Below are 24,937 nucleotides of genomic sequence, written 5' to 3' on the forward strand. Positions count from 1 at the left end.
GTTGAAAACAGAACTTGCCAACAATCTGCCTTTCCTTGAAATATATCCTGGCAAGCTTTGAAACAATTTAATCTCAGCCAACTGTTGTTTTAATGAAGAAAACACATACTGTGCACGATATAAAGGAAGATAAAACTTGCAGTTGAGTTTTGATAGAAAATAATACTGAGATATCTGAATTGTCTTTGTAAAATTGCTAAATTATGTCTTATAGCTGAAATTAACTAATATGTGGAAGCAACAATATGTACACAATAGTAAAGCTGATTTTTTTTAACATTACAATGTTACATAAAGGAAGCATATGCGAAACCTTTAAACAGTGTAAGAATCAGAATGGCATTTTATTGCTTATGCAAAATGAAGTTATTATGTAAACTTGTAGTTTTAGTTGTGCTTCCGAAGGAGAAACATTAATAGAATGGCACTGATAAGTATGCATAGTGTGAACACCGTTGGCACCACAATCTCAGTCACCATTTCCATGTGAGAAGTCAAGGGATCTGAAATTTGAGAAAAGAAACAATAACAGACAAGATCTATTTTAATTGAACAATTTTAGTTATTTGTTCCTTCCATTTTTTAAGCAGAGATACATAGCTTTGAATCATTTTAAACATGATTTGTTTAAAGCTAAAATTCATTTTTTTACATATTGGCATCTTCTTAAAACTGGCATAAGTAGAAACAACAGAGAAAAAAGAAAAATAAATATATTTTATATGTACAGGTTGAACCTCTCTAGTCTGGCATTCTCTGGTCTGGAAAAATCTGATTTTAGTTAGCCAGATTAGTTATCATGGGTGTGGCCAAGTTTTCCACTGCCCCATCAAGTTTGTTTATAGCCACCACTCCTGAATGTCTTTTAAGAGCCCAGTAAGCTGTGGAAGTATTAGTAATGCTGCTATACAATATTGATCTCCTGAAGTTTGGCAAGTTCTCTAGCACTGATTGTTAGGTCCTGAGGGTGCTGGACTAGTGAGGTTCAACCTATATTGAAAATCTGCAGCAAGTTTTAGGCTCTCTTCATCTGTATCTTTTGAGGTAAATTTTGAAACATGTCAGTGCTCAAAGGGTTACAAAAAATTGTGCTTACCATGAATTAGCCTCAGTATATTAGCAGCAGCATTCCGCTGTTCCTCTAATTTTCAAGGAGAAGGGGGAAAAGAAAATAGTCAAATAAAAATCCTTGGAAAGCACTCTAACCCTTTGAGGACTGCATTGTATCTGCAGAATTAAGATGGCATTACTTCTTTAAACTTTTATTTAGTGATTGTAGTACAAATTATTTTGACGCATACTGTATATGATAGTAGCCCTCAAAGAGTTGAATAACACACTTAAATTATACTGTCATGTTAATTCATAGAGATGACCCCCAGCTTAATCCTACAATACAGTATGGTCTACACCAATGTACCACATTCATCCCATCTTCCTTAATGGTTTCATGTTTCCACTCCAATAGAGTGTTCCCCCAGTTCAGGAACTGATGGGCTTTTCATAAGTCCCAGCGTGGGAAATGGAGATGGAGTTAGGCAACAGCACTGTGGCTATTCCAGGCAGTGCTGTGAATTGTTGGGCAGTCTAGGAAACTGCCTACATTTAGGTTCTGAAACCTTGTCTAATTTATGCTGATCCCTAGAGAAACAAAGCACAAAGGTGGTTTAAAGTCTCCTTAGTTCTACCTCTGCCTGGGCTGTGTGTTTTCACCCTTAGTTTTTATGTTCATCATTCAAAAGCTACACATTTGCCATTTTCCCCTTTTTTCATGATTACCTTGGATTTGGTTTTTGCTTTATGCTTGGAAAGGGCAAACAATTTCTGAGAAATACAAATATATGCAGAAATAAGTTTTTAATAGCTGTGACCACAGTGTTTTAATATAATTCTTAAAGCACATTCAGAAATATTAATAACTGTAATATAATCCTGTTAGCTGCACTATTTTGAAGTACAGTACTAATAGTGAATTAAGACATACTGCTTGATTCTAAAATTTATCATATTTTAAAAAGATTTGGCTTTCTGTCTTCAAGGAGAAAATATTTCAAGAACCCAGTTTTAATGTACTATCAATCACAGAAATGTTTTCCCTCTACACCCATATAATATGTTCACTGAATGAGTAAAACAGATTAAATGTAGTTACCTGCAGCAAGGAGTTGGTTTGTGATAGAGCAAGTTTCTATGGCCTTTTGGTGCCAACTTTTCACCTATAAAATCAACATTATTATTTGATGTGATAGTAATGATTTCACTAAATTATTAATATACTTGGTCTTATTAGTACTTTTTTCAATATGGAAAATGAACTTTAGTCATTTATAATTATTTCTAGTACTCTTTTATTCTCACACTACATTCAGTTGTATGAATTTCTGTTACATTGTACATATTATGATGAATATTCTAGTAATATATTTTCATATTGTTTATTGTGTATTGTACCAAATGATTAACTGGAAAACTCACTCCATAGTTTCCATATTCTTTTCTAGGGTTTTAGACATCACGCACATGCCATGTCTGGAAAGTATAAAAGACAATGTCTCTAAACACAGTAGATTAATAATGTGGGTATTATGATTACAAAGGTTTGTTTAAATAGTTAATTTACTAAATTTAATTTGATCAAAAAGATTGAAAGTGTTATAAAAGAACAATACAAATAAGATTAAATTACTATAGTATGCCTACTTATTTAATTAGGATTGTGTCAGCTCGTGGGAGGGGAATGAGGGAGAGAAAAGAATGATGAAATCTAAAGTCAAATCCTGTATACCTTTCTCATGCATTTTTTTAATCAAACTCCATGCAGGATTTGTTCGTGAATTAGGAATAAGCAGTTTTAATGTTTAGACTCACCTCTCTTGGATTTGGGAATCCATTTGCATTGATGATCATCTTGTAATATTGAACAGATGCCTTTGGGTATCGAGGTTTGTTCCCTTTTTTAAAGTCAACATGGTATAACCCAAATCTTTCAGAATAACCTTTATTCCATTCAAATTTATCCAGTAGAGACCAGACAGTATAACCTTTTACATTAACACCATCATTGATAGCTGCAGATAGATTTAAAATGTGTTAAAAACATCAAATGTATGTTTTCACAAAAAATATAGTGCCCTATTTTATACCAAATGTAGCACCCTATTTTATCCAAAAATGAAGGAGAAATTTGGGGTAAATATTTCAAAAGCATTTAAGTCACTTACGTGCCTGACTCTTACTGAAAGTCAATAGACTTAGGCTTCTAAGTCACTTTGGCACTTTTGAAAATATTATTCTTATCTAGGTGCACTGGAAGATTTCACAGGTATAATTACGTACAGTATATTATTAGGTGCAGTTTTTGCTTTGTAAATATGGAAATTGATAAACAGTTACAATAATGAACCTAGTATATGTCAGAATTTCAAAGAGTTAAAAAATTACAGTGCTTAAAACATATTTTGAAACACATTTTATTGTGATTGTCCATTTTTTAAACTTCACCTTTTAGCAGCTCATTAATATATCCTTTCAGATAATCCATTCTCCATTCATCACACAACTGAATACACTGCAGCTTTTCTGAAACTCCGTTCTCTGTTATGTAAATCAGAGGATTTCCATACTGTGTCTACAAAGAAAAACATTCATATTGGAATAATGAAATAATATACTTCATACAACTACAATTATTTTTTAAACAAAACTACATTTCTAGAAAATTCTTTTAAATGTGTTTACTAGATTTTTTTTCCCCTACTATGGTTACATTTAAAGAAAACTGTAGTTAAATTTTAACATTTTTCTTTGGGTCAGCTGAAGTTTGTAATAAACTATTGCTAATATTATTGTGGAAAGAAGCCCCAACTGAGATCGATGCCCATTTCTGCTAGCTATATGATAAAAAACAAGCCTTCAGTATACAGATAAGAAAACTGATGGATGTGTATTTATGACTAACACTGAGATACAGATTCATAGCGTGTATTAATCAAGACTCTTAACTTTCTTTAAAGAAGACTTAATTTAAAGTTACCTTAACAAAATTGAGTAACCTTCTAAATCCCCAGGGCACAGAATATAGCCACTTAGATCCTGGATCTGGCCACTTTGGATCAACCAGTTCTGCCAAATCACGATCAGTGTGGTAACTGGGCCCTTGGAAGGCAGAATAATTCTTCTCTATAATGTAACGAGTAGTAAAATGACTTATTCCCAGGAAATCAGATGTACCCTTAATGTAGCTTTTCTCTTGTACTGAGAAGGATGGTAATCTTGATGTGCCCAGGCCTTGTTGAGCACTCTTTCTACCTATTAAATCAATTACAAAAAAGTAAATACATCGTCCACAAATGATTTAATTTTTCTTCTTTTCTTAATACCATAAAAGCTAAGCTATACTATCCTAAATTTTAATTGCTAGTATTGTGAAGCCTGGAATGAATGTTTTCTTTTAATACAACAGTCTTCGTTCTTTTATCTTTACTTCATGTGGCTAAGACAGAAGAAATGTGATTTTTTTTTTTTTTTTAGGTTGGGATTTTCAGAAGTGCATCAGGAATTTAGTTGTCTCACTCCCATAGTGGTCTTTGAAAATCTCAGCCTTAAAACACATAATAAGGGTCAAGGTGTTCATTGCTAACTTACCATGTATTCTTGGGCACATAACTTTTATTTTATTTTCTCATAAGAGTTGTACTTCCTTTAACTGGGACTGTCTGGTCCGGCAGCATCTGTGGTCTGGCATGGACCACGAATGGTCCGGGACGACAGAGCCCAGGAAGAGAGAGGTCTGGCGGCAGGGCAGGGGCACCGGTGACTCAGCTGGGAGCCTAGAGAGTGTGGGGGGGAGGGGGTGGACAGATGGCATGGTGGGGAGTTCTGGCCCCAGCAGCTCGGGAGCTCTAGCCTGGCTGCTACCAGGCCCAGGCCAGGGTGCTCTGACCCCAGCAGCAGCCAAAGAGCTCTGGCCCCCTGTCTGGCTCCAGCTGCGCTGTGGCTCCAGCAGCTGGGTAACTCCAGCCTCAGTGGCAGCCAGGGAGCCCTGACCTGGGCTGCAGAGCTCCGGCCCCATCTCTCTGCCCTGGCTGAAGAGCTCTGGGCCCAGCCATGGAGCCAGGCGGCAGCAGAGCTCTGCCCCAGCTGTAGAACTCTGGCAGTGGCGCTCGGGCCCCAGCAGTAGCGGGGGTGGGCAGCAGCAGGGACAGGCTGCAGCCCTAGCCCAGTGGCAGAATGGCCATGAGGGGAGGGACCTTCCCTGATCCGGCAAATCCCCTCATCAGGGACCAGTCAGGTCCTGAGGGTGCTGGACCAGTGAGGTCCAACCTGTATATAAAATGGGAATAACAACAAATATAATATTTTTGCCTTTTTCCGTAATCTTTGACATTATTTTTATTAACAAAGCCTATCTTTAATTTACACTAAAAAACTCATTAGTCAGATTATGCCACTTTCTCATAAAATGTTGTAATTATATCATTTATTCAAGGTGTAAATAGCATGACTTACCTACATAATTTTTCATAACTTCAGGGTAATCTCCACTGTATATAGGATTGGCAAACCATCCCAAGTAAAATTGTACATATCTTTCAGCAGCTTCAATGTCCTTCTGGCTTGTTAGGTCAACAGGTTCACCCCATGCACTAGTTAAAGAAATTCCAACCATACCTTAAAATAAAACCAATAAAATAAGACAGTTCTGCAGTTATACATAATCTTTTAAGCCCTTATTGTAGAGCCATAATTACACAATGAATGTTCATTACCTTGTTGCTTGCTACGCCATGTCTTATTATAAGAATGCCAGACCTTTGCGTGAGTCTGTAATTAAAAGAACATATATCTATATATGTTAACCTATCATGCAGTAATCAGGACAGGAGGAGTCAATGAATTTGTGATAGATATGGCAATGTCTGCTACAAACCTCACTGAATTAAGTTAAACCTTATAAATTTAAATTTCAATACCTTCGGAGTTCATTATATTAAAATGCTAATATGTATTTATTATTGTGGGATTTTATGTGATGTCTCTAGAGCAGAGACTTGGGTAATGTGAACTCTGGTTAATGTTACATGTTTCAAAGATCTCTTTGAAATAATGTGCTAGACAAACAAAGCTAAGTGGGATTCCTAGGAAATATTTGGAAGGAGTGGGTAGGCAATTTTTCAGTTCCTGACCCAACCTTTGGAAACTTCCTCTTGAGCAGAAACCGATGGTTTGCTGATCAGCTGTTACATGAGAACAAGATCAGAGGCCCAGACTGGATAAATGAATGATTCTCAGATTCATGTGTGTGGTGATTCTTAGCCAAAGTGGTTACAAATAGGGGGAAAAATATCAAAAAACCAAAACTATGGTGGGGTTTGAAGAACTATTCACTGTCTAGAGCCCCTCTTGCCATTGGGGCGATCCTTGGTAAGCTTATTAGCTTGTGGATAGGTTTTAATTTTTTAAAATGTTTTCTCTGTATTGTTTTCACCTTAAAGATAAATGTACTTGCTTAGAGCTGTGTGGTAACAAACACTGGTAGACAATTGTGCTGTTTAAAGCACTGCTCAGACAGTGTATTTTGCTGGGGAATTCACAGTGTGAGTAGGGAACCGTGCAGCCTGGCTACACCCCAGTCATGAGGGAGAGAAGTGCATGTCTCCACCCAAGAGATGTGACGCTTAGGGTGCTGGAAGTCTGAGAGTGGATGGAAGATGGAGGACACAATTGTCTTGAACTGTGACAGAAGCATGGAGGATAAACTTGTTGCACAAATGCATGTCTGAAAATTGTTACTGTAGGTTATTCAAAAAGCTTTCCTGTTTCTCATGGAAGCGTTTGTTTTACATAAGATGTCAACCAGATCTATGTGAGAATCATTTGCAGCTCCCAAGATGACCTTGTGAAGGTGACATGCAATATTTACTGCAGATCTGTTCTACTGTGTGTCTGTATTTAATGAGAGACTTTAAGTCAAATTTGTTCACTTTGGGTGAAATCCTGGCTTTGTTGAAGTCAGTCACAAAACTCCTATTGGAATTAGTGAGACAGGATTTCACCCTTTGTTTATAGAGCAACCTTAAAATTCTTTCTTTTGATCTATAGGCAGTATGCTCAATGAGGCATTTAAACAGAAGTTAAAAAAACCCACCTGTCCTCTAAATTTTTGCACAGAGTGCTATGTTGTGCACCGAATACAACTTAAGTAGGTAAGATCGCAACACAAATAGTTTAGAATTCAATTTAAATTAGCTCATCTGAATGTTCTTTGATATGCTGTTCAGAAATTGAATCTATGCTATAAAACCGTATTTTCCTGTGTGTTTGGGGAGGGGGATTAAGACCCAATTATTTCAGTCATAAAATAAGAACAATACAAGAAAGAACATATTTCTAGTTTTACTTTAATTATATGATGTGCTGCTTTGTATGCCCCTACTCCACTGAGCTTCAGTCCTGGTGCATGCTCTCCTGTCTCATAGCCCTCTTCAGCAATTGCCTACAAGCACATGAGAAAAAAAATAACTTAAGGGTTAGTTTTTTATAATTTGAAAAAAAAAAAAAAAAAACTTTACAGTTTGGGAACCAAATTTATGTAGCCCAAATGACCACTCAGGAAGACATCAGTAACTTACCCAAGGGTTATTAAAGGTAATCCAGTATTTCACACGATCCCCAAACTTCTCAAAACATAGATTTGCATAATCATTAAAATAACTTATCATGCTTATATTCTGCCATCCACCATACTTTTCTTGCAGCACCTATAGAAGTAATAATTATAAGAATTAACCAATATCTAGCTTGAATATGCTATTATTCTTTGATAAAGGTTAGAGTGTATGTAACTCAGTATAGATAGTAACTAGGCTATGATGTACACTTAGAGTAATTTAATGAAACTGAGCAGTTTGAATGAGGCAGAATACGGTGACTCGTAGTGTGAATGCAAAAAATGTGTAAGTATGTAAAATTATAGCTTAAATAAATTACTGATAACTTAAAAGCATGCTGGAATATTTAAAATATTTTCTTAACATGATTTTCATAGTGTTTGTTTTTACAAACAGGTTACCTACCAGAAACCCTAGATTAGAAAACATAATAGATTTAAATATTCTCAGACCTGTGGAAGATCCCAGTGGTAGAGGGTCACAATAGGGATAATCTTGTTCTCCAAAAGACTATTAATTGTATCATTATAGAATTTTATTCCCTTTTCATTCACCTGTTCTTCTGGGGAAACAAATGTAGAAGAGAAGTAATTGTTTTTACATCATTTAGATGTTAATAATTGGAAAATGTTTTCTAAAATGTGTATGTATATATGTGTGTATATATGTATGTAAAGGCACTTGTATACCATAAAAATGCCTGATACCGTAAGGACCCTGATAAAGAAATAGGTATCTATTTACAAGTAATGTGTGACAAATATATCATGTTATTATTAATGGTATTCTCAAATGTAGCAAAGTTGTTTTGCCTATATGTGCTTTTAGATTTATATCTAAATAATTATGCTTACTTTTAATACCAGTGGGAATAATACGAGGCCATGAAATAGAAAGCAGGTAGTGATTAACTTTCAGCTCCTTCAGTAACTGAATATCATCCTGCAAAAAGAAAATTCAGTTAAAATATTCCTCACTAATCCCAGTAGACTAACACTTCAGATCATTAATCTATAAATTAAAGTAATTTTAACAAAATACTTTGAGTTGAGGAAATATGAAAGAAGAGAGGATTGCACAAAAACAATGAGCTCTGCCAGTTATTTTCTGTGTTTCTTTTGAAAAAATGACTATTTGCAGAAGCTTGTGGGGCATGATTTTATTAAAGTACAAAGAAGTCCTATGCTTGTGTATTTTACCTCAGTCTACTGCCATAGAAATAGTGAATGAAATGTTAAATTCAGATTTCATCGACTTCAGTGCGGAATCAAGCATGGAAAGAAAATGTTTTGCAAAGGATCAAGTTTTCTTACAGTGTGTGCCCAGCATCATCTTAATGTTTTTAACTGACCCTTCCTTTCAAACTAAATAAATAAATAGTGAGGATTGTGGGTAAGAGCAGCTGGTCTTATTCACCTACCTGTGAATAAGAAACTATGCCCACGAGATCTAGCTGCAAGTGAAGGTGGGGATATCTGGGAGTGTTACTTTCCATGTTTGTGTAATTGCCAAGAAGATTTAGTATTCAGCTCTGGGCTTCTGCCAATGACTCCTACTTTTGCATACATAACTTACTGCTCCTATATTTTTTCTTGTTCAAATAGCTATTTTCACATGCAGTTTGAGGGCACCCATATTTATAAATACAGTCTGGTATATGTCTGCAAAATTAGACTGAAGAATTTGGCCCCAAACATATTAACTCTTTGCTAGAAAAAATTCATGCTGGAACTCTGGAATATAAGGATTTTATACAGGATCTGCAAATAAATCACCCATGCTACTTGTCTCCCAGTTTTGTGCACAAGGTGCTGTTAATTTACAATGTATCTAAACTTTCTAGCAGCCATATGCCAAAACTCTCACATTTGACACCTGGATTTGCTAAAAAGAAATTTGCAGTCTACTCCCTGTAAAACCAGTAAACTCTTCCATTCAAATGTCTGACATTTTAGTTACATGTTGCAAGAACTGTTGGGATATAGTGTTGTTTCCAACTGCAGAAAAATACCATTGTGGTAATAAAGGGCAAGCCCTATTTCGCTGCATGCTGGTACAGGGATATGATATAAAGATTTCAAATATAAGATTGTAGAGGCTGATTGAAATTTGTTTCCAGGTTAGACTCTAGTACATACTGACCACAAACAGTTAAATTACTAATTTCTAAAATCCTGTTCACTAGATTTTTAACATGAGCTATTTTCAAACATTTTTTTTCGTTACTAAGAAAAGGGCAGCTGTGTAAAGACACCAAGTGACCAAGTTCAGAGCAGTGACACCTGCATTTCCATCCTGTCTTACACTGGAACCAGCTCCACAATGAAAACCAGCAACCTCTTGGACTTAGATTCTTCTAAACATGCATTATGCTCAGATATGTAACATAGGTCTATATCTCAATGCCATAAAATGTGCCTTTAACTTTTTATTAGGCATGAATTTGGAGGCAGTTCAGATTTTTAGGTTTTAAAATCAGGACTGTGAATACTAGGGCATTACATAAATATAACGTGTAGGCATGGAAGCTCAAATATTAGAGAGGAATTGTTGAATATTTAGTATAAAATAGCATCTAGTTCATGATAATTTTCCATAAAGTTATAAATGGGAATTAGTTTATTACATAGTGTAAATATTACAATTTTAGGGAGTGATTTTAGATACAATTTTTCTGTGTAGCCACCCAGCACTTGGTGGTGGAATGTCAGACATTGATTCTCATTGTTGCTGGGTGATCAGGGACCGGTGGGGTTACTAATGCAGGCTACCTGCTGGTCCTGGCACTGCAGACTGCACTGCCTCTTAGAAGAGGCTGGCAATAGCCCTGGCTTCTAGATGAGAGGAGGGCGGGAAAGCACACAGGGCTCCGCACATTGCCCCTGCCCCAAGCACTAGTTCTATACTCCTGCTGTCTAGAACTGGCTGCTTATGGGGTGCAGCATGGTCTGCAGTGCCAGGAGAGGCAGGAAACTTGCATTACCACTGCCACTGTACCACCAACTGGGAATTGCTCAAGGTAAGCCCCTCCTGCCACAGCCCTGACATCCCCAAAGCTGGAGCCTCTTCCTACACCTCAAAGCTCTCATTCTCAGCCCCACTCTAGAGCCCACACTCTAGTCAGATTATGTTAGGTCATGATCATCAACCGTTTTCTTCAACTCAGTCATGAGAAAAAAAGTTTGAAAACCACTGGGTTAGGGCATGAGCATAGTATGCAGGAGACCTGTCTTCAGTTCTGTTCTCTGGCATACACTTCCTAAAACCAGTGATGGTTTTAAAAATCCCCCTTGGTGCCTAGATACCTTTTAAAATCTGGCCTTGCTCACACACTATACTTTCCTACCTCACAAGGTGAAAATTAATACATTAAAGATTGTGATAAGCTCAGAGTCTGGTATTTGGGACTATATGATTGCTAAAGATAAAGAGATAAGTTTGTTCTCCTTTATGACACAGGAGTTAATCCAGCTCCAGTTGGGTAACATCTGGAGAGCTATTTGCTGTTGTGAGGAAAGAGATGTTTACATTACTGTCATCCCTGATATCTGGGGAAAAAAGCCAGCTAATGTACATGAGTTCCTTCCCCAAAGCAGCTTCAAGACTCCCAGAAGCAGAACTATATATAGATTTTGTTTGTTTTTGCTGGTAGTGTCTAGAACCAGCATGTCAAACTGGCGTTTGTAAGGCCGCATGCAGCCCGATCAAAATTTTTTGTGGCCCGCCAGAACATTTTATTAAAGAATGAAGTGTGGTCCACTGGCCTGCTTGCGGCTGACCAGGCTGCTTTGCACCACAGCTACTGCTCCTGGCCGGCCGGGCCGCTCTGCGCACATGCTCACGGCTGACTGGGTGCCCTGCACTGGGCTCTCCAGCAGGTTCTCACAGCTCGCCACTGTGCTCACGCTTCCCCAGCGCCTTAGGTGGCAACGTCGACTGCGGAACCCAGGTATTAGGTTGGGGGGGTCTGGCTCTGGAAGAGGGGGAGGCATTAGGTTGGGGGGGCTGGCTCTGGGGAAGGGGAGAGGCATTAGATTGGGGGGTTGGCTTAGGGGAGGGGGGAAGCAATAGTTTGTGGGGGCCTGGCTCTGGGGAAGAGGGGAAGGGGTTATTTTGTTATTATTTTGTTTTTTATTTATTCCCAAATAAAATCACAAAATGTATATTAATTTTATATCAATAAATGTCAATAATTATAATCGTTATGCAAAATCTCAAACTTACAAAATATCTGAAATTTTCACATAAGCGTGTTCTATTTGATTAACCATGGTCTATACTTGTTTTTATTTCAACAAAACAAGTTATGTGTCATATACAAAATTTAAAAGTACCTTAAATTTATATTTAAATTAAAAATTATGTAAAATTAATTTTAAAATTATTTAATATGGTCAAATAATTTTACACATCAAATTATAGTAATATTATACAATATACCTAAAACATAATCCGATATTTGTGCCGTCTGCCTGGCACCTAATTTTTTTTTTTTCTTTTTGCTTGACAATAATGTTTTTCTTTTTTGGTTAAACCATCTGGGATCCGTAGGTGGCCCTGAAAGCTATTAGTTTTCATTTGTGCCACCCTGAGTAGGCTTCGAGTTTGACATGCCTGGTCTAGAAGGTCTCAATTTTATTTCATTTTAAGCTGTATACAGACTTGTGCTTTCCATTGTCCTCTAAGTGGTAAGAATGTTCTTTGTTGTTGGATGGACAAAAGGCTCCAGACTATGATATTTGTAGGTAAGAAAACGATTAGCTGCATTTCAGATGTATATTGCTGTCTGTTTTAGGCAATTAGGCATACTTTGTTGCTGCTTTAGGTATAGATCATGTCACCTACTTCCTTGACATTGAGATCCACACTTGGCTTCCCCATCTCAGAACAAAGCTAAAAGGTATTGCCCCATCCATGCAGAGAATGATCTGAAGAGAGGCTGAATTTAGGGCAGGCTAGTGGAGGACACATTAAACAATCTGTCACTGCAGAAATTACAATGCAATCTGCACAGATCATCCCCAAGGATTCTGGAGATAGCTGGAGTCATGGCAACTGCTGCCTGAGAGCTGGAAAAGAATGATGGGTCAGGTCCACAAGTTTTTGTGGCAGTCTTTTGGTTGTAGGAGAAAGATTGGAGTATAACGTGTCCCTTTCAGAAGAGGAAAATAATAGGAACAGAAGATATCCTCCCCTAGAGTGGGATTTACTATAGATGGACATTCATGACCTGACCTATAGGCAGCATACATTTTAATAGCTTGTCAGTTCATCTTAAATTCCAGAGAAAAAAGGTTTTTGATTGACATTAAAATTGTTCTTCAGTTTCTGAGCTGGAGTCTTCTGGTTTGGTGCTGATGTTTGAAAACCAGACAGTGAAACTGACTACAGACTATTTTCAGTTCCCACGTAATTTATGAAAGCAGACTCAAAGAGCTTTGCTTATTTAGCCTAATCAAGGGGAGATACGATAGCTTCCTATAATTTTAAGGCTACGTCTATACTGCAGTCCTCTTCCGCAAGAGGAAATGCAAATGGAGCGCTCATTTGTACATCCTCGGATCCGTTTTGCGCAAGAGGTTTTTGTGCAAAAAAGCGCTGTGTAGACGGCATCAAGATTGATCTTAATAAATTTATGGAGGGGATGGCATGATGACTGGTGATTGCCAGTAGCAAAAATCCCCAACTGTTGGAGATGGGACTCTAGATGGAGAGGGCTCTTGAGTTACTACAGAGAATTTTTTTCCCAGGTATCTGCTTGGTGGGTCTTGTCCACATGTTCAGGGTCAATAGTGAGTCAATAAGGTTTATTTATAATTTAACCTTACATCTGAAACCCCCTCCCCACTTACTGCTAGACTTTCAAGTTTAATCAGCTCTACTTAAGTAATGGACTAATAATTAGGGATATGACAGTGTAAGCATCTAAATGGTTAACTGATAAGCCTGGGCTCATCGGTTAACCTTCATGCTTACGCACAGGCCGCTCCCTGTCCCCCCACACTCCTGCCTCTGTATCAGAGGCAGCAGCATGTGGGTGAGGAGAGGGTGTCAGGCAGGAGCTGGTGCTCACAGGGAGCTGCACAGGCTCCTGTGAAGCTGCCTGCCTCCTTGCGTGTAAATGTATAACTGCTGAAAATTTCAGTGGTTACATGTTTACCAAAGTAAACACATATTAACATCCATAGTTTCACCAGAATTCCAATTCTGACTCAGCATAGAATAATCATCTGGAATCTCTCTTGATATGTGTGTTTTCTTTTCACTGGGACAATTCTAAAGACTGTCCTTAGCACCTTGAAAACTGGCCACTCACTGTTACAGCAAACAGTCCAAAGTTTAACAGCTGGCTATAGGAAGCTAGCTGCAGACTTTAAGAGCAGCAGATTAAAGCATCTGTCATATTTGCATTTTCAGTTGAGACTAACAATGGTTCAGTGTTTTTTATGTATTATGGGTATTTCTGCTGTTTTAATCATACCTTAACTTTGTAGTATCCTTCACATGATGAATCTGCTGTTTCATTCATAAACACTTTCCCTTTTTTGTGAGTAAAAGTATCCCAGATACTTGGTCCTTTCCCATCTTTGTCCCAGGCTCCTTCAGTTTGGAAGGCAGAACTGCCAACTCCCCATAAAAATCCTAAGTAACAACAAGTAAATAAACTGATGACAATCAGAAGACTAAAACTCAGACCTGGCTTTAAGGGCTTAATTTTCATGTGTAAATAACTGGGAGGCTTTCAGAATATTGCATCTATGTGTACAAAGTAGGTGGCTTTGTGCCTAATTAAACACTTTACACAGACTCAAATATGCATGTTTTTGCATATGCAAGCAAGTACTCCTATACATTTTGTAGGTCTGTTATTAGTGAATGGTTAGAAATTGGGCCCTACAGTTACTTTTTTAACTACGTAAGATACCAGTTTTCCAATATAACAAGAACGGTTTAAATATAATGGACCCGAGTCTCATAAGAGCCCCATTTTTTAATCCCTTAAAGTGGGCATTAGGGGGGCTCTTTGCATTGGCTCAGTGGTGTATAAAAAGGGTTTTACTGTAGAATAAAATCAGGCTCCAAATCTTTTTTCATTCAATATATTTAGTTAGGTGAAAATTATATTTAGTTATTTTGTTACAAAACATAAGAAAGGGGCCAGCCTCCTTGCTTGTAAATGTATAACTGCTAAACTTATTATTTCAGTGCAATTAATTCATATTCACAAATTACTTAAAGTAAACACGAAGACAAAATCTTCCTAGATTTTTTTTGTTGTATGTTCATGGACCTATTTTTTAATCAGATGTGATTAACATCTTGAAACAACCTCCCCAAGTGATTAATTCAAATCATATATATAGTAGCCCAATGTCTGTGACTCTGTAACGCTGTAGGGGGCACTGTTGCTTCATGCTGTGGCGCTCGGCAGAGTTCTGCGCCACTCAGCTGTGCCGTCGCAGGGGAGCAAGAGGCGTAAGCAGCTGTTTGGGCCCCATGGTCCCCATGAAGCACCCCCGTGCAGCTTGCGCTGCTTGCTCCCTCATGGCGGCCCGGCTGAGCGGCGCAGAACTCAGCTATTTGGGCTCCGCGATCCCCCAAATGAGAGGCAGGAGGGGGAGGAGAAGAGAACGGGAGAGTGAGAGGCAGGAGGGGGAGAAGAGAAAGAGAGACGGAGAGAGGCAGGAGGTGGAGGAGAGCTGAGAGGCAGGAGGAGGAGGAGAGAGAGAGAGACTGACATGGAGGAGAGTCCCGAAAAATCCTGTTGTCTGACGGGTTATTGGCTAGTTATATAAGAATGGCCATTATGGGTCAGACAGATTGTCTGTGCAGCCCACTATCCTGTCTCTGACAGTGACCAGTGTCAGATGGTTGAGAGGGAATGAACAGATGATGGCAATGTTGAGTGATTCATCCCCTCTACTCCGAGCTTCTGGCAGTTAGAGACAGGGACACTAGGAGCATGAGGTTCTGCCCTGACCATCTTAACGAATAAGTATTGATGGACCTATCTTCCAGGAACTTATCTTATTATTTTTTGAACCCAGTAACAGTTTTGGCTTTCACAGCATCCCTTGGAAACAGGTTCCATGTGTTAACTGTGCATGGGTGAAAAAGTACTTCCTTATATAATTTTAAAACTGATGCCTATTAATTTCATTGGGTGACCCCCCTAGTTCTTGTGTTATGTAAAGGAATAAATAACATTTCCTTATTCACTTTCCTTATGCCAGTGGAGATTTTACAGACCTCTGTCATATCCCCCCCTTAGCTGTCTCTGTTCTAAGATCAACAGTTGCAATCTTTTGAATTGCTCTTTATATGGAAGCTGCTCCATAACTCCAATCATCATTGACCTTCTCTGCACTTTTCCAATTCTAATATATCTTTTTTGAGATGGGGCACCAGAATTGCACACAGCATTCAAGATATAGTGGCGTTATATTATCCCTTTCCTCATGGTTCCTAATGTTATTAGCTTTTTTGACTGCTACTGCGCATTGTTTAGATGGTTTCAAGGAACTATCAATGACTCCTCCAAAATGTCTTGAGTGGTAACAGCTCATTTAGACCCCATCACTTTGTATGTATAGCTGGGGTTATTTCTTCCAATGTGCTTTACTTTGCACTTATAAACAATTTAATTTGCCATTGTATTGCTCAGAACCCAGTTTTTTGAGCTCCCTTTATAACTCTTTGCAGTCAGCTTTGGACTTAACCGTCTCGAGTAATTTTGTGCAAATGTTGTCACCTCACTGTACTCCCCTTTTCCAGATCATTTATGAATATGTTGAATAGTACTGATCCCAGTACAGCTTCCTGGAGACCCTGCTATGAACCATTTGTTCCAACCTTTTGTTTCCTAGCTTTGAGCCAGTTACTGATCCATCAGAGGACCTTCCCTCTTATCCAATCATGGCTTACATTGCTTAAGAGCCTTTGGTGAGGGATTTTGTCAGCGGCGACGCATGTGAATGCAGGAGAAGAAGGATCACATGCCCCCCAAAATGCTATGGGGGGGTGGAGCAAGGGTCTAGCAGCAGGTGAGCAGAGACATCCTGTCCTATGGATGCAATTGCTCCAAGCCAAGTGTTTTGGTGGGGCCATAGGGCACAGGGGTTTAGTGGGGGCTTGGCACTGGAAATAGGAGTCGCTCTCCTGCTCCCCTGCATTAGCCTTCAGTGGCAGGAAACAGAGCGACCCGTCCGAGTCTGTTCCACTCCAGGCTCCCAAAGCAATGCTGCCTGGGGGAAGGAGTTGGGGGCGGGAGTGGAACTGCCTCCTCATTCACAGATGGTGGGAAGTAGAGTGATGTGGCTGACAGCTGAGGGAGCAGAGCAGGCTGGAGTCAGATCACTCCACTTCCCCCTGCTGCTACTGGTGAGGGCAACACCTGCTACAAGGTTCTCCACCTCCCCCCCCCCCCCCCACACACACACTAGTCCCTAGGCCATGTCACTTAGGGGATGGGGGCTGTGTTTGGGAGAAGGGATGGAGTGGGGACAGGGTGGGAAGAAGCGGGGCTTTCCCCTGGGCTTGGGTACAGAGGAGTCAGGGGGAATGGTCATATGGCTGGTGCCCCCCTTGTGGCCCTCCCCAGCTGTTGCCACAGGTCCTTTTCATTTAGTTCATATTCATTTAATTAAATTGGATTGGTAAGAGAGCATTTTAATGTATAGCTCTGCATTTCCAAATTAATTGTGAATAATAAAAAATGATAGGATTTCAGTGCCTGATTCACCATAACCTCCTACCTTGTCACTTACACTCAGGAAAGCCTGTATGTAAATACTGTCAAATCAGGGGGTTAGCATTTTACACTCAGTTTGCTCTAGTGTAAGTGACTACAAAATACAAAGCAAAAGTGAGCAGTGTGTGTTTAAATGTGCATTCTACACGGGGCTCTGGTGAGGCTGGAGTGTCACTATTTTCTCCCTGCTCTGAATGGCTCTATATTATGAACATAATCTCTCTTTGCAGGGAGAATTTTTTACCAACTTCCTTTTACTAAACAGGAATGGGTCTAGAATATTATAAAACCACAGACAGATATAGATTAAAAGTACCAGTTGGAAAAGTGCCATAATAGAAGGAGCCAGGATTATTCTTTGTCCATTGGAAATCCTCAGCTGCATTCAGACACAGCACCAACACATGCACATACCACACTCTCAAAACATATGTCTTCATTGCTATTAGTTTCTGCACTGCAAAATGTCCACTTCAAACCCCACCTGATAAAACAGAAGCATCATTGATGAATGTTGAATCTAATTCAGAGAGAAGCATGTTGTCATTGCTGGCAAAGAGCCCTGATTTAGAATCTGCAGGTTCAGGGGGATTTTAAGGCTGATACAGAGCAGGTGGAACATCAATCTTAGCTTCTGTCAAGGTTCTGAGGGTGAGAAAAGGGCAAAGTACAAAATCCCTGCTATCAGTGTTGCTTCCTGGCTGGGGAGTCTCATTGTTGAAAACTCCTTTTGGTTTGGATTTTAAATTTCCTCTGCCATGTCTGTAACCCATATCCTACTAGTGCATGATAGCCAGACAGTGAAACTCATCAGACTTGCATTGTCTACACTGCATAAAATACGTAACTAATTTCATAAGATTTTTTTAGATTTTTCAGTTGCAATTGTAAAAAACTGAGCTCTTGCTTTGACAGCATCCCTTTTAAACATATTCCAGCTTGGATTTAAAAGGGTAGTATTCATGTCATGAAGTTATTTCTACATGGTATGATTCTTGGCTGCAGAATCAGGCTTTCCTATTGGGGGTGCTCAGTTGTGCCATTATAGTTAAGATTGCAAAACAGTTTGTTACAACTTGCTGCTTAAAGTGCAGCAAGGGAGGTTTAGGTTGGACATTAGTAAAAACCTCTTAACTGCCAGGGTGGTTAAATACTGGAGTAAATTGCCTAGGGAAGTTGTGGAATTTCCATCAGTGGAGATATTTAAGAGCAGTTTAGACATATATCTATCAGGGATGATCTAGATGGTGCTTGGTCCTGCCATAAGGGCAGGGGACTGAACTCGATGATCTCTCGAGGTCCCTTCTCTGATTCTAGAGCTGAGTATTGTGAGAAAGCAGCAGGGATAATAGTGGAGCATGTGTGATATCAAGAAGTTAGTTGTCCTCTTGCATTGGCAGGGGCACTAGTTTGTGCTGCTGTAAGGAAGTTGGTCTTCTGGGTATCTGGCTAGATGTTACAATGGTTTGAATTGTATATAATAGTGTCATATGTTTGTAATTAGCTGATTCTTATTTTGGGCTAACAATTCACCTGGAGCTAAGGACAGCCATTACATCAAAATCAGTATCTTTTTCTTTTCATCAGATCAAAGCCAGTTAAGATTCAAAAACTCCATAACCTTATAAAATAAACACACTGCTCAATATAATATACAAGAAGTACATTTTTATACAAACATTTATGATTTCGCAACATCCTATACTGAATAAATTACCTTTTATAAAGAATTAGATTCCTGTTAAATCTACTTTTTGTTCTATTTTAATAGCCTTTCCAACCATAGCAATGCAAGCAGCTAGTTTATCAGTGCCAACCACTAAGTAAAAACTTAACAAACGACAAATAGCAGCACCTTAGAGACTAACACAAAAGTAGATGGTATCATGAGCTTTTGTGGGCACTATTCACTTCTTCAAATTAATTTGAAGAAATGGGTGGTGCCCACGAAAGCTCATGATACCATATACGGTTTTTTGTTTTTTTGTTTTTGGTCTCTAAGGTGCTGCAGGACTATTTGTCGTTTTTTAAGTTTTATCAGTTACAGACTAACATGGCTACCTCTCTGAAACTTATAAGTAATAACTCTGTTTAGTCTAGATAATACTAGTTTAATTCCTAAAATACTTATCTATTTCCTGTACTGTAGCCTTCTAAATATAATCTCCTACCTTGTGTAGCATGCAAAAGGTGTGACACCCAACTTAGGTAAATCCCAACACTGGGTTATTTTTCTGTTGTTTCTGGCTTACCTGTCCCTCTTCCTTTTCCATATGTTCTGACTGGGAGAGTCCTCTAAACTGCCAGAAATTTACCACAGCATTTAGAATAAATTTACCTTCACAAAATAATCACACAGAATTCATCTGATGGTCACAAAACATTAGGAGAAACATCTAGTTGAAAACAGTGTTCTGTTGATTTAAAGCCACAACAAAACAGAACAATCCTTCTCTATTCAAAATCAATGATGCAGGAAAAGATTTAGCTTAACCAGACAAATCTTTTTGCAAAGGAGATTTTACTTTGTAAGCAAAGTTAATTTGATTAGAATGATCACCACCTAACAGAGCATGCCCATGATTTGGGGAGGTCTAGGCAAGCATCTTTACCCTGAACTTATATTTGGTATCTGACTCTAAGAATTTTGTGTGGTCATGCTTTTCCTTTCATACTGAACCATTTTGATTCAAGACCTTCAGAGGGCGCTCTTAAGAGCACATATACTTTATTTTTGCTCCTTGCTACTGGATAGACCTGGATTCTATTTCAGATTCTGTTACCCCTGGTTTACACTAGGGGATAGGTTTGAATTAAGATACACAACTTCAGTTACGTTCATTGTGTAGCTTAGGTCAAAGTATCTTAAGTCAGATTTTGGCACCGACCACACTGCGGGAAGTTGAAAGGAGTGCACTCTCCCTTTGACTTGCCTTGCTGCTCCTAGAAGCAGGACTACTTGCATCAACAGGAGCACCCCTCTAAGTTCGAATTAGCATGTCTTCACTAGACCCGCTAATTCGAACCCCGGAAGATTATCTGTGGTTGCTTCGAGCTTATCTGTAGTGTAGACATGGTCTTACTGATATGCTAGTTAGTGTTGGGCAAGTCAAGTTTCTCCGTGACTCAGTTTTCCAATATGTAAAATGGGGTTAATGATACTGATTTCATTTGTAAAGCATTTTGAGATCTACATATAGCGAGAATTTATTATTGTTGTTATGCCATTAGAACATATCTTTGATAATGTGCTCAGAAGAGGATGCTTTCTGCTGTCATTGGAACTCCTTCAAACTAAAGGGAACTGCTTCAGAGGGGTAGCTGTGTTAGTCTGTAACTGGAAAAACTTAAAAAACAACTAATAGTATGGTAGCACTTTGAAGACTAACAAAATGTGTAGATGGTATGAAGTATCTACGTTTTTTGTTGGTCTTTAAGGAGCTGCTAGACTATTTGTTTTTTTAAAAGTTTTTAAAGGGAACCGGGCATGGAATTAGCTGTGAAGATCTGAGTGTCAACTCTCAAGTCCAAGTGCTGCTTCACCCATGTGTACATTAAATAATGTCGTCTTCTTACAACTGCTGACACCTGGCTCCACCAAATCCTTCCAAGTGAAAGGCCTTCCCACAAAAAACATGTTTGCTTTTGACATGTCAGCTTGGTAGCTCAGATAAATCTGATATCATAGGCCTGCTCTTTTGAGAAGAAGTAATTCAATTATAAAACAAAAGACAGGACTATGCAACACTATAAATACTAACAAAGATGTTTTATTAGGTGATGAGCTTTCGTGGGCCAGACCCACTTCATCACCTAATAAACCATCTTGTTAGTCTTTAAAGACTGCATAGACCTGTCTTTTGTTTCAGCTAGACCAGACTAACATGGCTGCATCTCTATCAAAATTCAATTATATGAGACACCCACCCACCTCTAAACAAAGTGGCAAAAATAATAGTATTTTCCAAATAAAATAATAGTTGACTTTTTCTTTATTGTGGAAAACAACCAGCTTCTTTCCAGAATAACTGTATTTTCCCCTGTCCCCATTTGATTAGGGACTGTTGTAATGATGCCTGTTGGGATCTAGCATATGGTAATAAACGAAGGCTTTAATCCTCATATTCAACACCTTTGTCATATCATAACATTTGAATTCAGGTTAGGGCTTTTTCCTGTAAATGTATCCCACAGATTTGTGATTTAACCTTATTGGTGCTTTAGCAATTAATATTAAAGGAGATTCTGCAGAAGGGTAGTTTCCAGTTATGGTTTTGCATTATCTTTGTCTCTTTAAAAAGTTCTGTAGAAACTGCCATACTTTAACTGAATGAGATAATGCAAAAGAAGGTACTTTTTGTGGAAACTACTTAAGAAGCAATATTGATAAGTCACAAAATAAATAAAGGATAAACTATCAGGAGTATAACTCGGAAGGAAGGAAGGAAGGAATTTATTGTAATTATAGTTTTATCAGTACTCCACCAATTCACTCCTTCATAACTCCCTTGTCATGCAAAGCTAGAGAGTCAGACAATTAAGAATTATATGAAACCCACCACTAGCATTGCTGTAAACTACTACTAACCAAAAGAACATTTATTCCACTGATCCAACTCCAGTTCCTCACCATGATTTGAAAGGTTCCTGCAGTTTCATTTCACTGTTCACAGGATATGTCACCTTTCCTATGTTATTCCAACATTATAATCATAATATTAGCAACAGCATTGTCATTATGGATCTGCTGCTATTTCCATTTTTTTTTCAGGCTCCAAAGTGCACACTCCACCATTCAGCACCCATTTAGTTATGAGATTCTAGGGGACATACCTATACCAAGAGAAAGAAGGTCCTGGCCCCAGGAATTTAACCTTCGAGTGATGTCCCTGTGAGTGCTTCACTGTAGGTGTTGGGTCACCCCAGCAGCCACAAAACAATCACTCCTCTAACCAACAGGCCAATAAGCAGCAAATTTGAGACATTAGTAGAGGATCTGCCCGATCTCTCCTCTATACGTCCACGCTATGAACATGCCCCCATTTTTCACCAGTACTTGTGCCCATTTTATCACCAATAGGCTACCTTTGGGTTCTCGAGATCATGACATCTGGCTACACCATCCCCTTTACCTCTCTTCCCACAACCACTCCACCTTCCCCATCGCTCTTCAGGGACCCCTCTCACAAGGAGCTGCTAAGACAGGAGGTGTACCATCTTCTCACCATTGGAGCATTAGTAGAGAGGGTACCAGATTAGTTCAGAGGCAAAGGCTTCTACTCCAATTATTTTCTCATGGAGAGAAGAACGTGGGGCTGGAGACCCATCATCAATGTTCGCAAGTTCAACAAATACTTACACAAGCAGTGGTTCAAAATGGTTACCCTGACATCTATAATCCCAGCGTTGGACAAGGGAGAGTGATTTTCAGCCCTCGATCTGCAAAATGCATATATTCATGGGACCATCCATCCAGGCACAGACAATTCCTTCATTTCACAATAGCATCAGAACACTTCCAGTATCACATTCTGCCCTTTTGGCCTTTTATCTGCCCCCAGAGTGTTTTCAAAGACACTCTCAGTAGTTCCAGCATATTTATGTCCACAGGGCATTATGATCTCCCCTTACCTCAACGATTGCCTCAAAAAGAGCTTATCCTACACGGAAACACATGACATGATGGCACAGCCAGGAATCTATTTGAGTCTCTCGGACTCATTATCAACCAGCAAAAGTCCACATTTCCTCCAGTGCAGACTCTGGACTTTATAGGTGCCCAAATAGACTCCATTACTGCCCACGCCTACTTACCTATGCAAAGATTCCAGTCCATACAGGATCTCATCGCAACAGTTTCCATGAGCCAAACAGTACCAATATTTAACTGTCTGCATCTTACGGGCCACATGGCAGCAACAGCCTATGTTGTGTGCCACGCCTGCCTACACCTTTGTTGCCTTCAATGTTGGCTGACATCAGTATACATCCCTTGCAAACGTATTCATAAGCATGTCTCTCTTCCACACAATGTGGCTGATTCCCTCAAATGGTGGACCAAGCTAGACAATCTCCTGGTGGGGGTCCCACTGCACTGTGATCAACCTTCCGTTCAAATCACAATACGTCTCCCTCCTTAGATGAGGTACGCACTTAGATGGACATTTAGCCCAGGGTTGGTGATCCAACCGTGAAACAGCTCTCTATATCAACTTCTGGAATTACGAGCAGTATTTAACGCTTTCAAACACTTCTGTGCATGCATTTACAACTGCACAGTCAGAATTGCTACCGACAACATGACAACAATGTACTATATCCGTCATCAAGGGACAGCCTGCTCCCACTCTCTTTGAGTAGATGCAGTTTGACTATGGAATTGGTGCATCCGCAACAATGTAACCATAACTGTGTCTTATCTACCTGGAATCAACAATACTATAGTGGACACTTTGATCAGGCACTTTACCTTAGACCATGAGTGGGAGATTCATCACCAGTTGCTCCAGATCATCTTCTGTTGATGGGGATTTTCCCACATAGATCTATTCGCCTCCCCTGACAATGCCAAATGCCCTCAGTATTGTTCCAGACGGGTGTGCGATGCGGATTGTTAGAGGAAATCTTTCTAATCAACTGGAATGGGCCGCTACACCACGTGTTTCCACCAATCCCCCTCATCCTGAGGGTCCTCGAGAAAGTCAGGAGAGATGCGGCTCGAATAATCCTCATAGCCCCTTCCTGGTCCAGGCAGACATGGTTTCCTTATTTCCCTGAGATGTCTGTCCAAGACCCCATCTTCTCCCAATTGCCACAATCTGTTGACCCAGAATGGGGAAATCCTATTGCACCCCCAGCCTCAGACTCTACACCACCTTGCTGGTTTCAAGTGTCCAAAACACTCTGCTCGGATCAGGTAAAAGACATCCTACTGCATAGCCGGTGGTAGACCACACACCTACCTACCTGCAAAAATGGAACAGATTTGCGGCATGGTGTATGCAAAATGAAATCGACCTATATGTGGTATTGCTCCAAGTAATTTTAGACTACATCCTTGATCTAAAGCAGTCAGGGTTGTCCTTGGCTTCTCTCAGAGTCCACCTTGCCACTATTACCACCTTCCACCCCTGGATTGATGGCTATTCCATTTTTGCACATCCCACCAGGAGAAGAGTCATCAAAGATCTGCACAATCTCAACCTCCATGGAACCTGGAGATGGTTTTGGACACTCTCACTCAGCCCCCATTTGAGCCATTGGGGGGGTCGGAGGCTTCAGGTCACCGTTCCCAACCGTCGGCATCCCTGTCCCGGGCCCCTCCCTCCCCGCTTCGGGTGCCGCAACCCAATCCAGCGGTACAGGCATCGGCACCGGAGGCGGACCCATCGGGGACACAAGTTGCCCAACTGGTGCCGCAGTTGGCGCCAACCACTCCTGTGCCAATCCAAGAATCATCATTGTCGTCGTCTCCGGACGAGGCGCTAGCAGACCCGGCACCAAGTCTGCCTTCCAT

The 24,937-nt window shown here is 39.6% G+C and overlaps 1 protein-coding gene across 1 annotated transcript; it reads right to left on the reverse strand.

Annotated features, from left to right (window-relative positions):
• Positions 1-384: 384 nt before the first annotated feature.
• LCTL (lactase like) lies at positions 385-24,937 on the reverse strand. Its single transcript, XM_089781869.1, has 14 exons — positions 24,784-24,937; positions 24,540-24,635; positions 14,152-14,312; positions 8,525-8,612; positions 8,123-8,232; positions 7,632-7,760; positions 7,400-7,495; positions 5,769-5,823; positions 5,509-5,670; positions 4,034-4,308; positions 3,502-3,628; positions 2,869-3,068; positions 2,153-2,216; positions 385-503 (listed from the first exon to the last, which is right to left on the reverse strand). The coding sequence occupies exons 1-14, from the start codon at positions 24,935-24,937 to the stop codon at positions 388-390; spliced, it is 1,833 nt and encodes a 610-aa protein (XP_089637995.1). The 3' UTR covers positions 385-387.

The sequence above is a fragment of the Pelodiscus sinensis genome, chromosome 14, assembly GCF_052426305.1.
Source record: "Pelodiscus sinensis isolate ZL-2025 chromosome 14, ASM5242630v1, whole genome shotgun sequence".
NCBI lineage: Eukaryota > Metazoa > Chordata > Testudines > Trionychidae > Pelodiscus > Pelodiscus sinensis.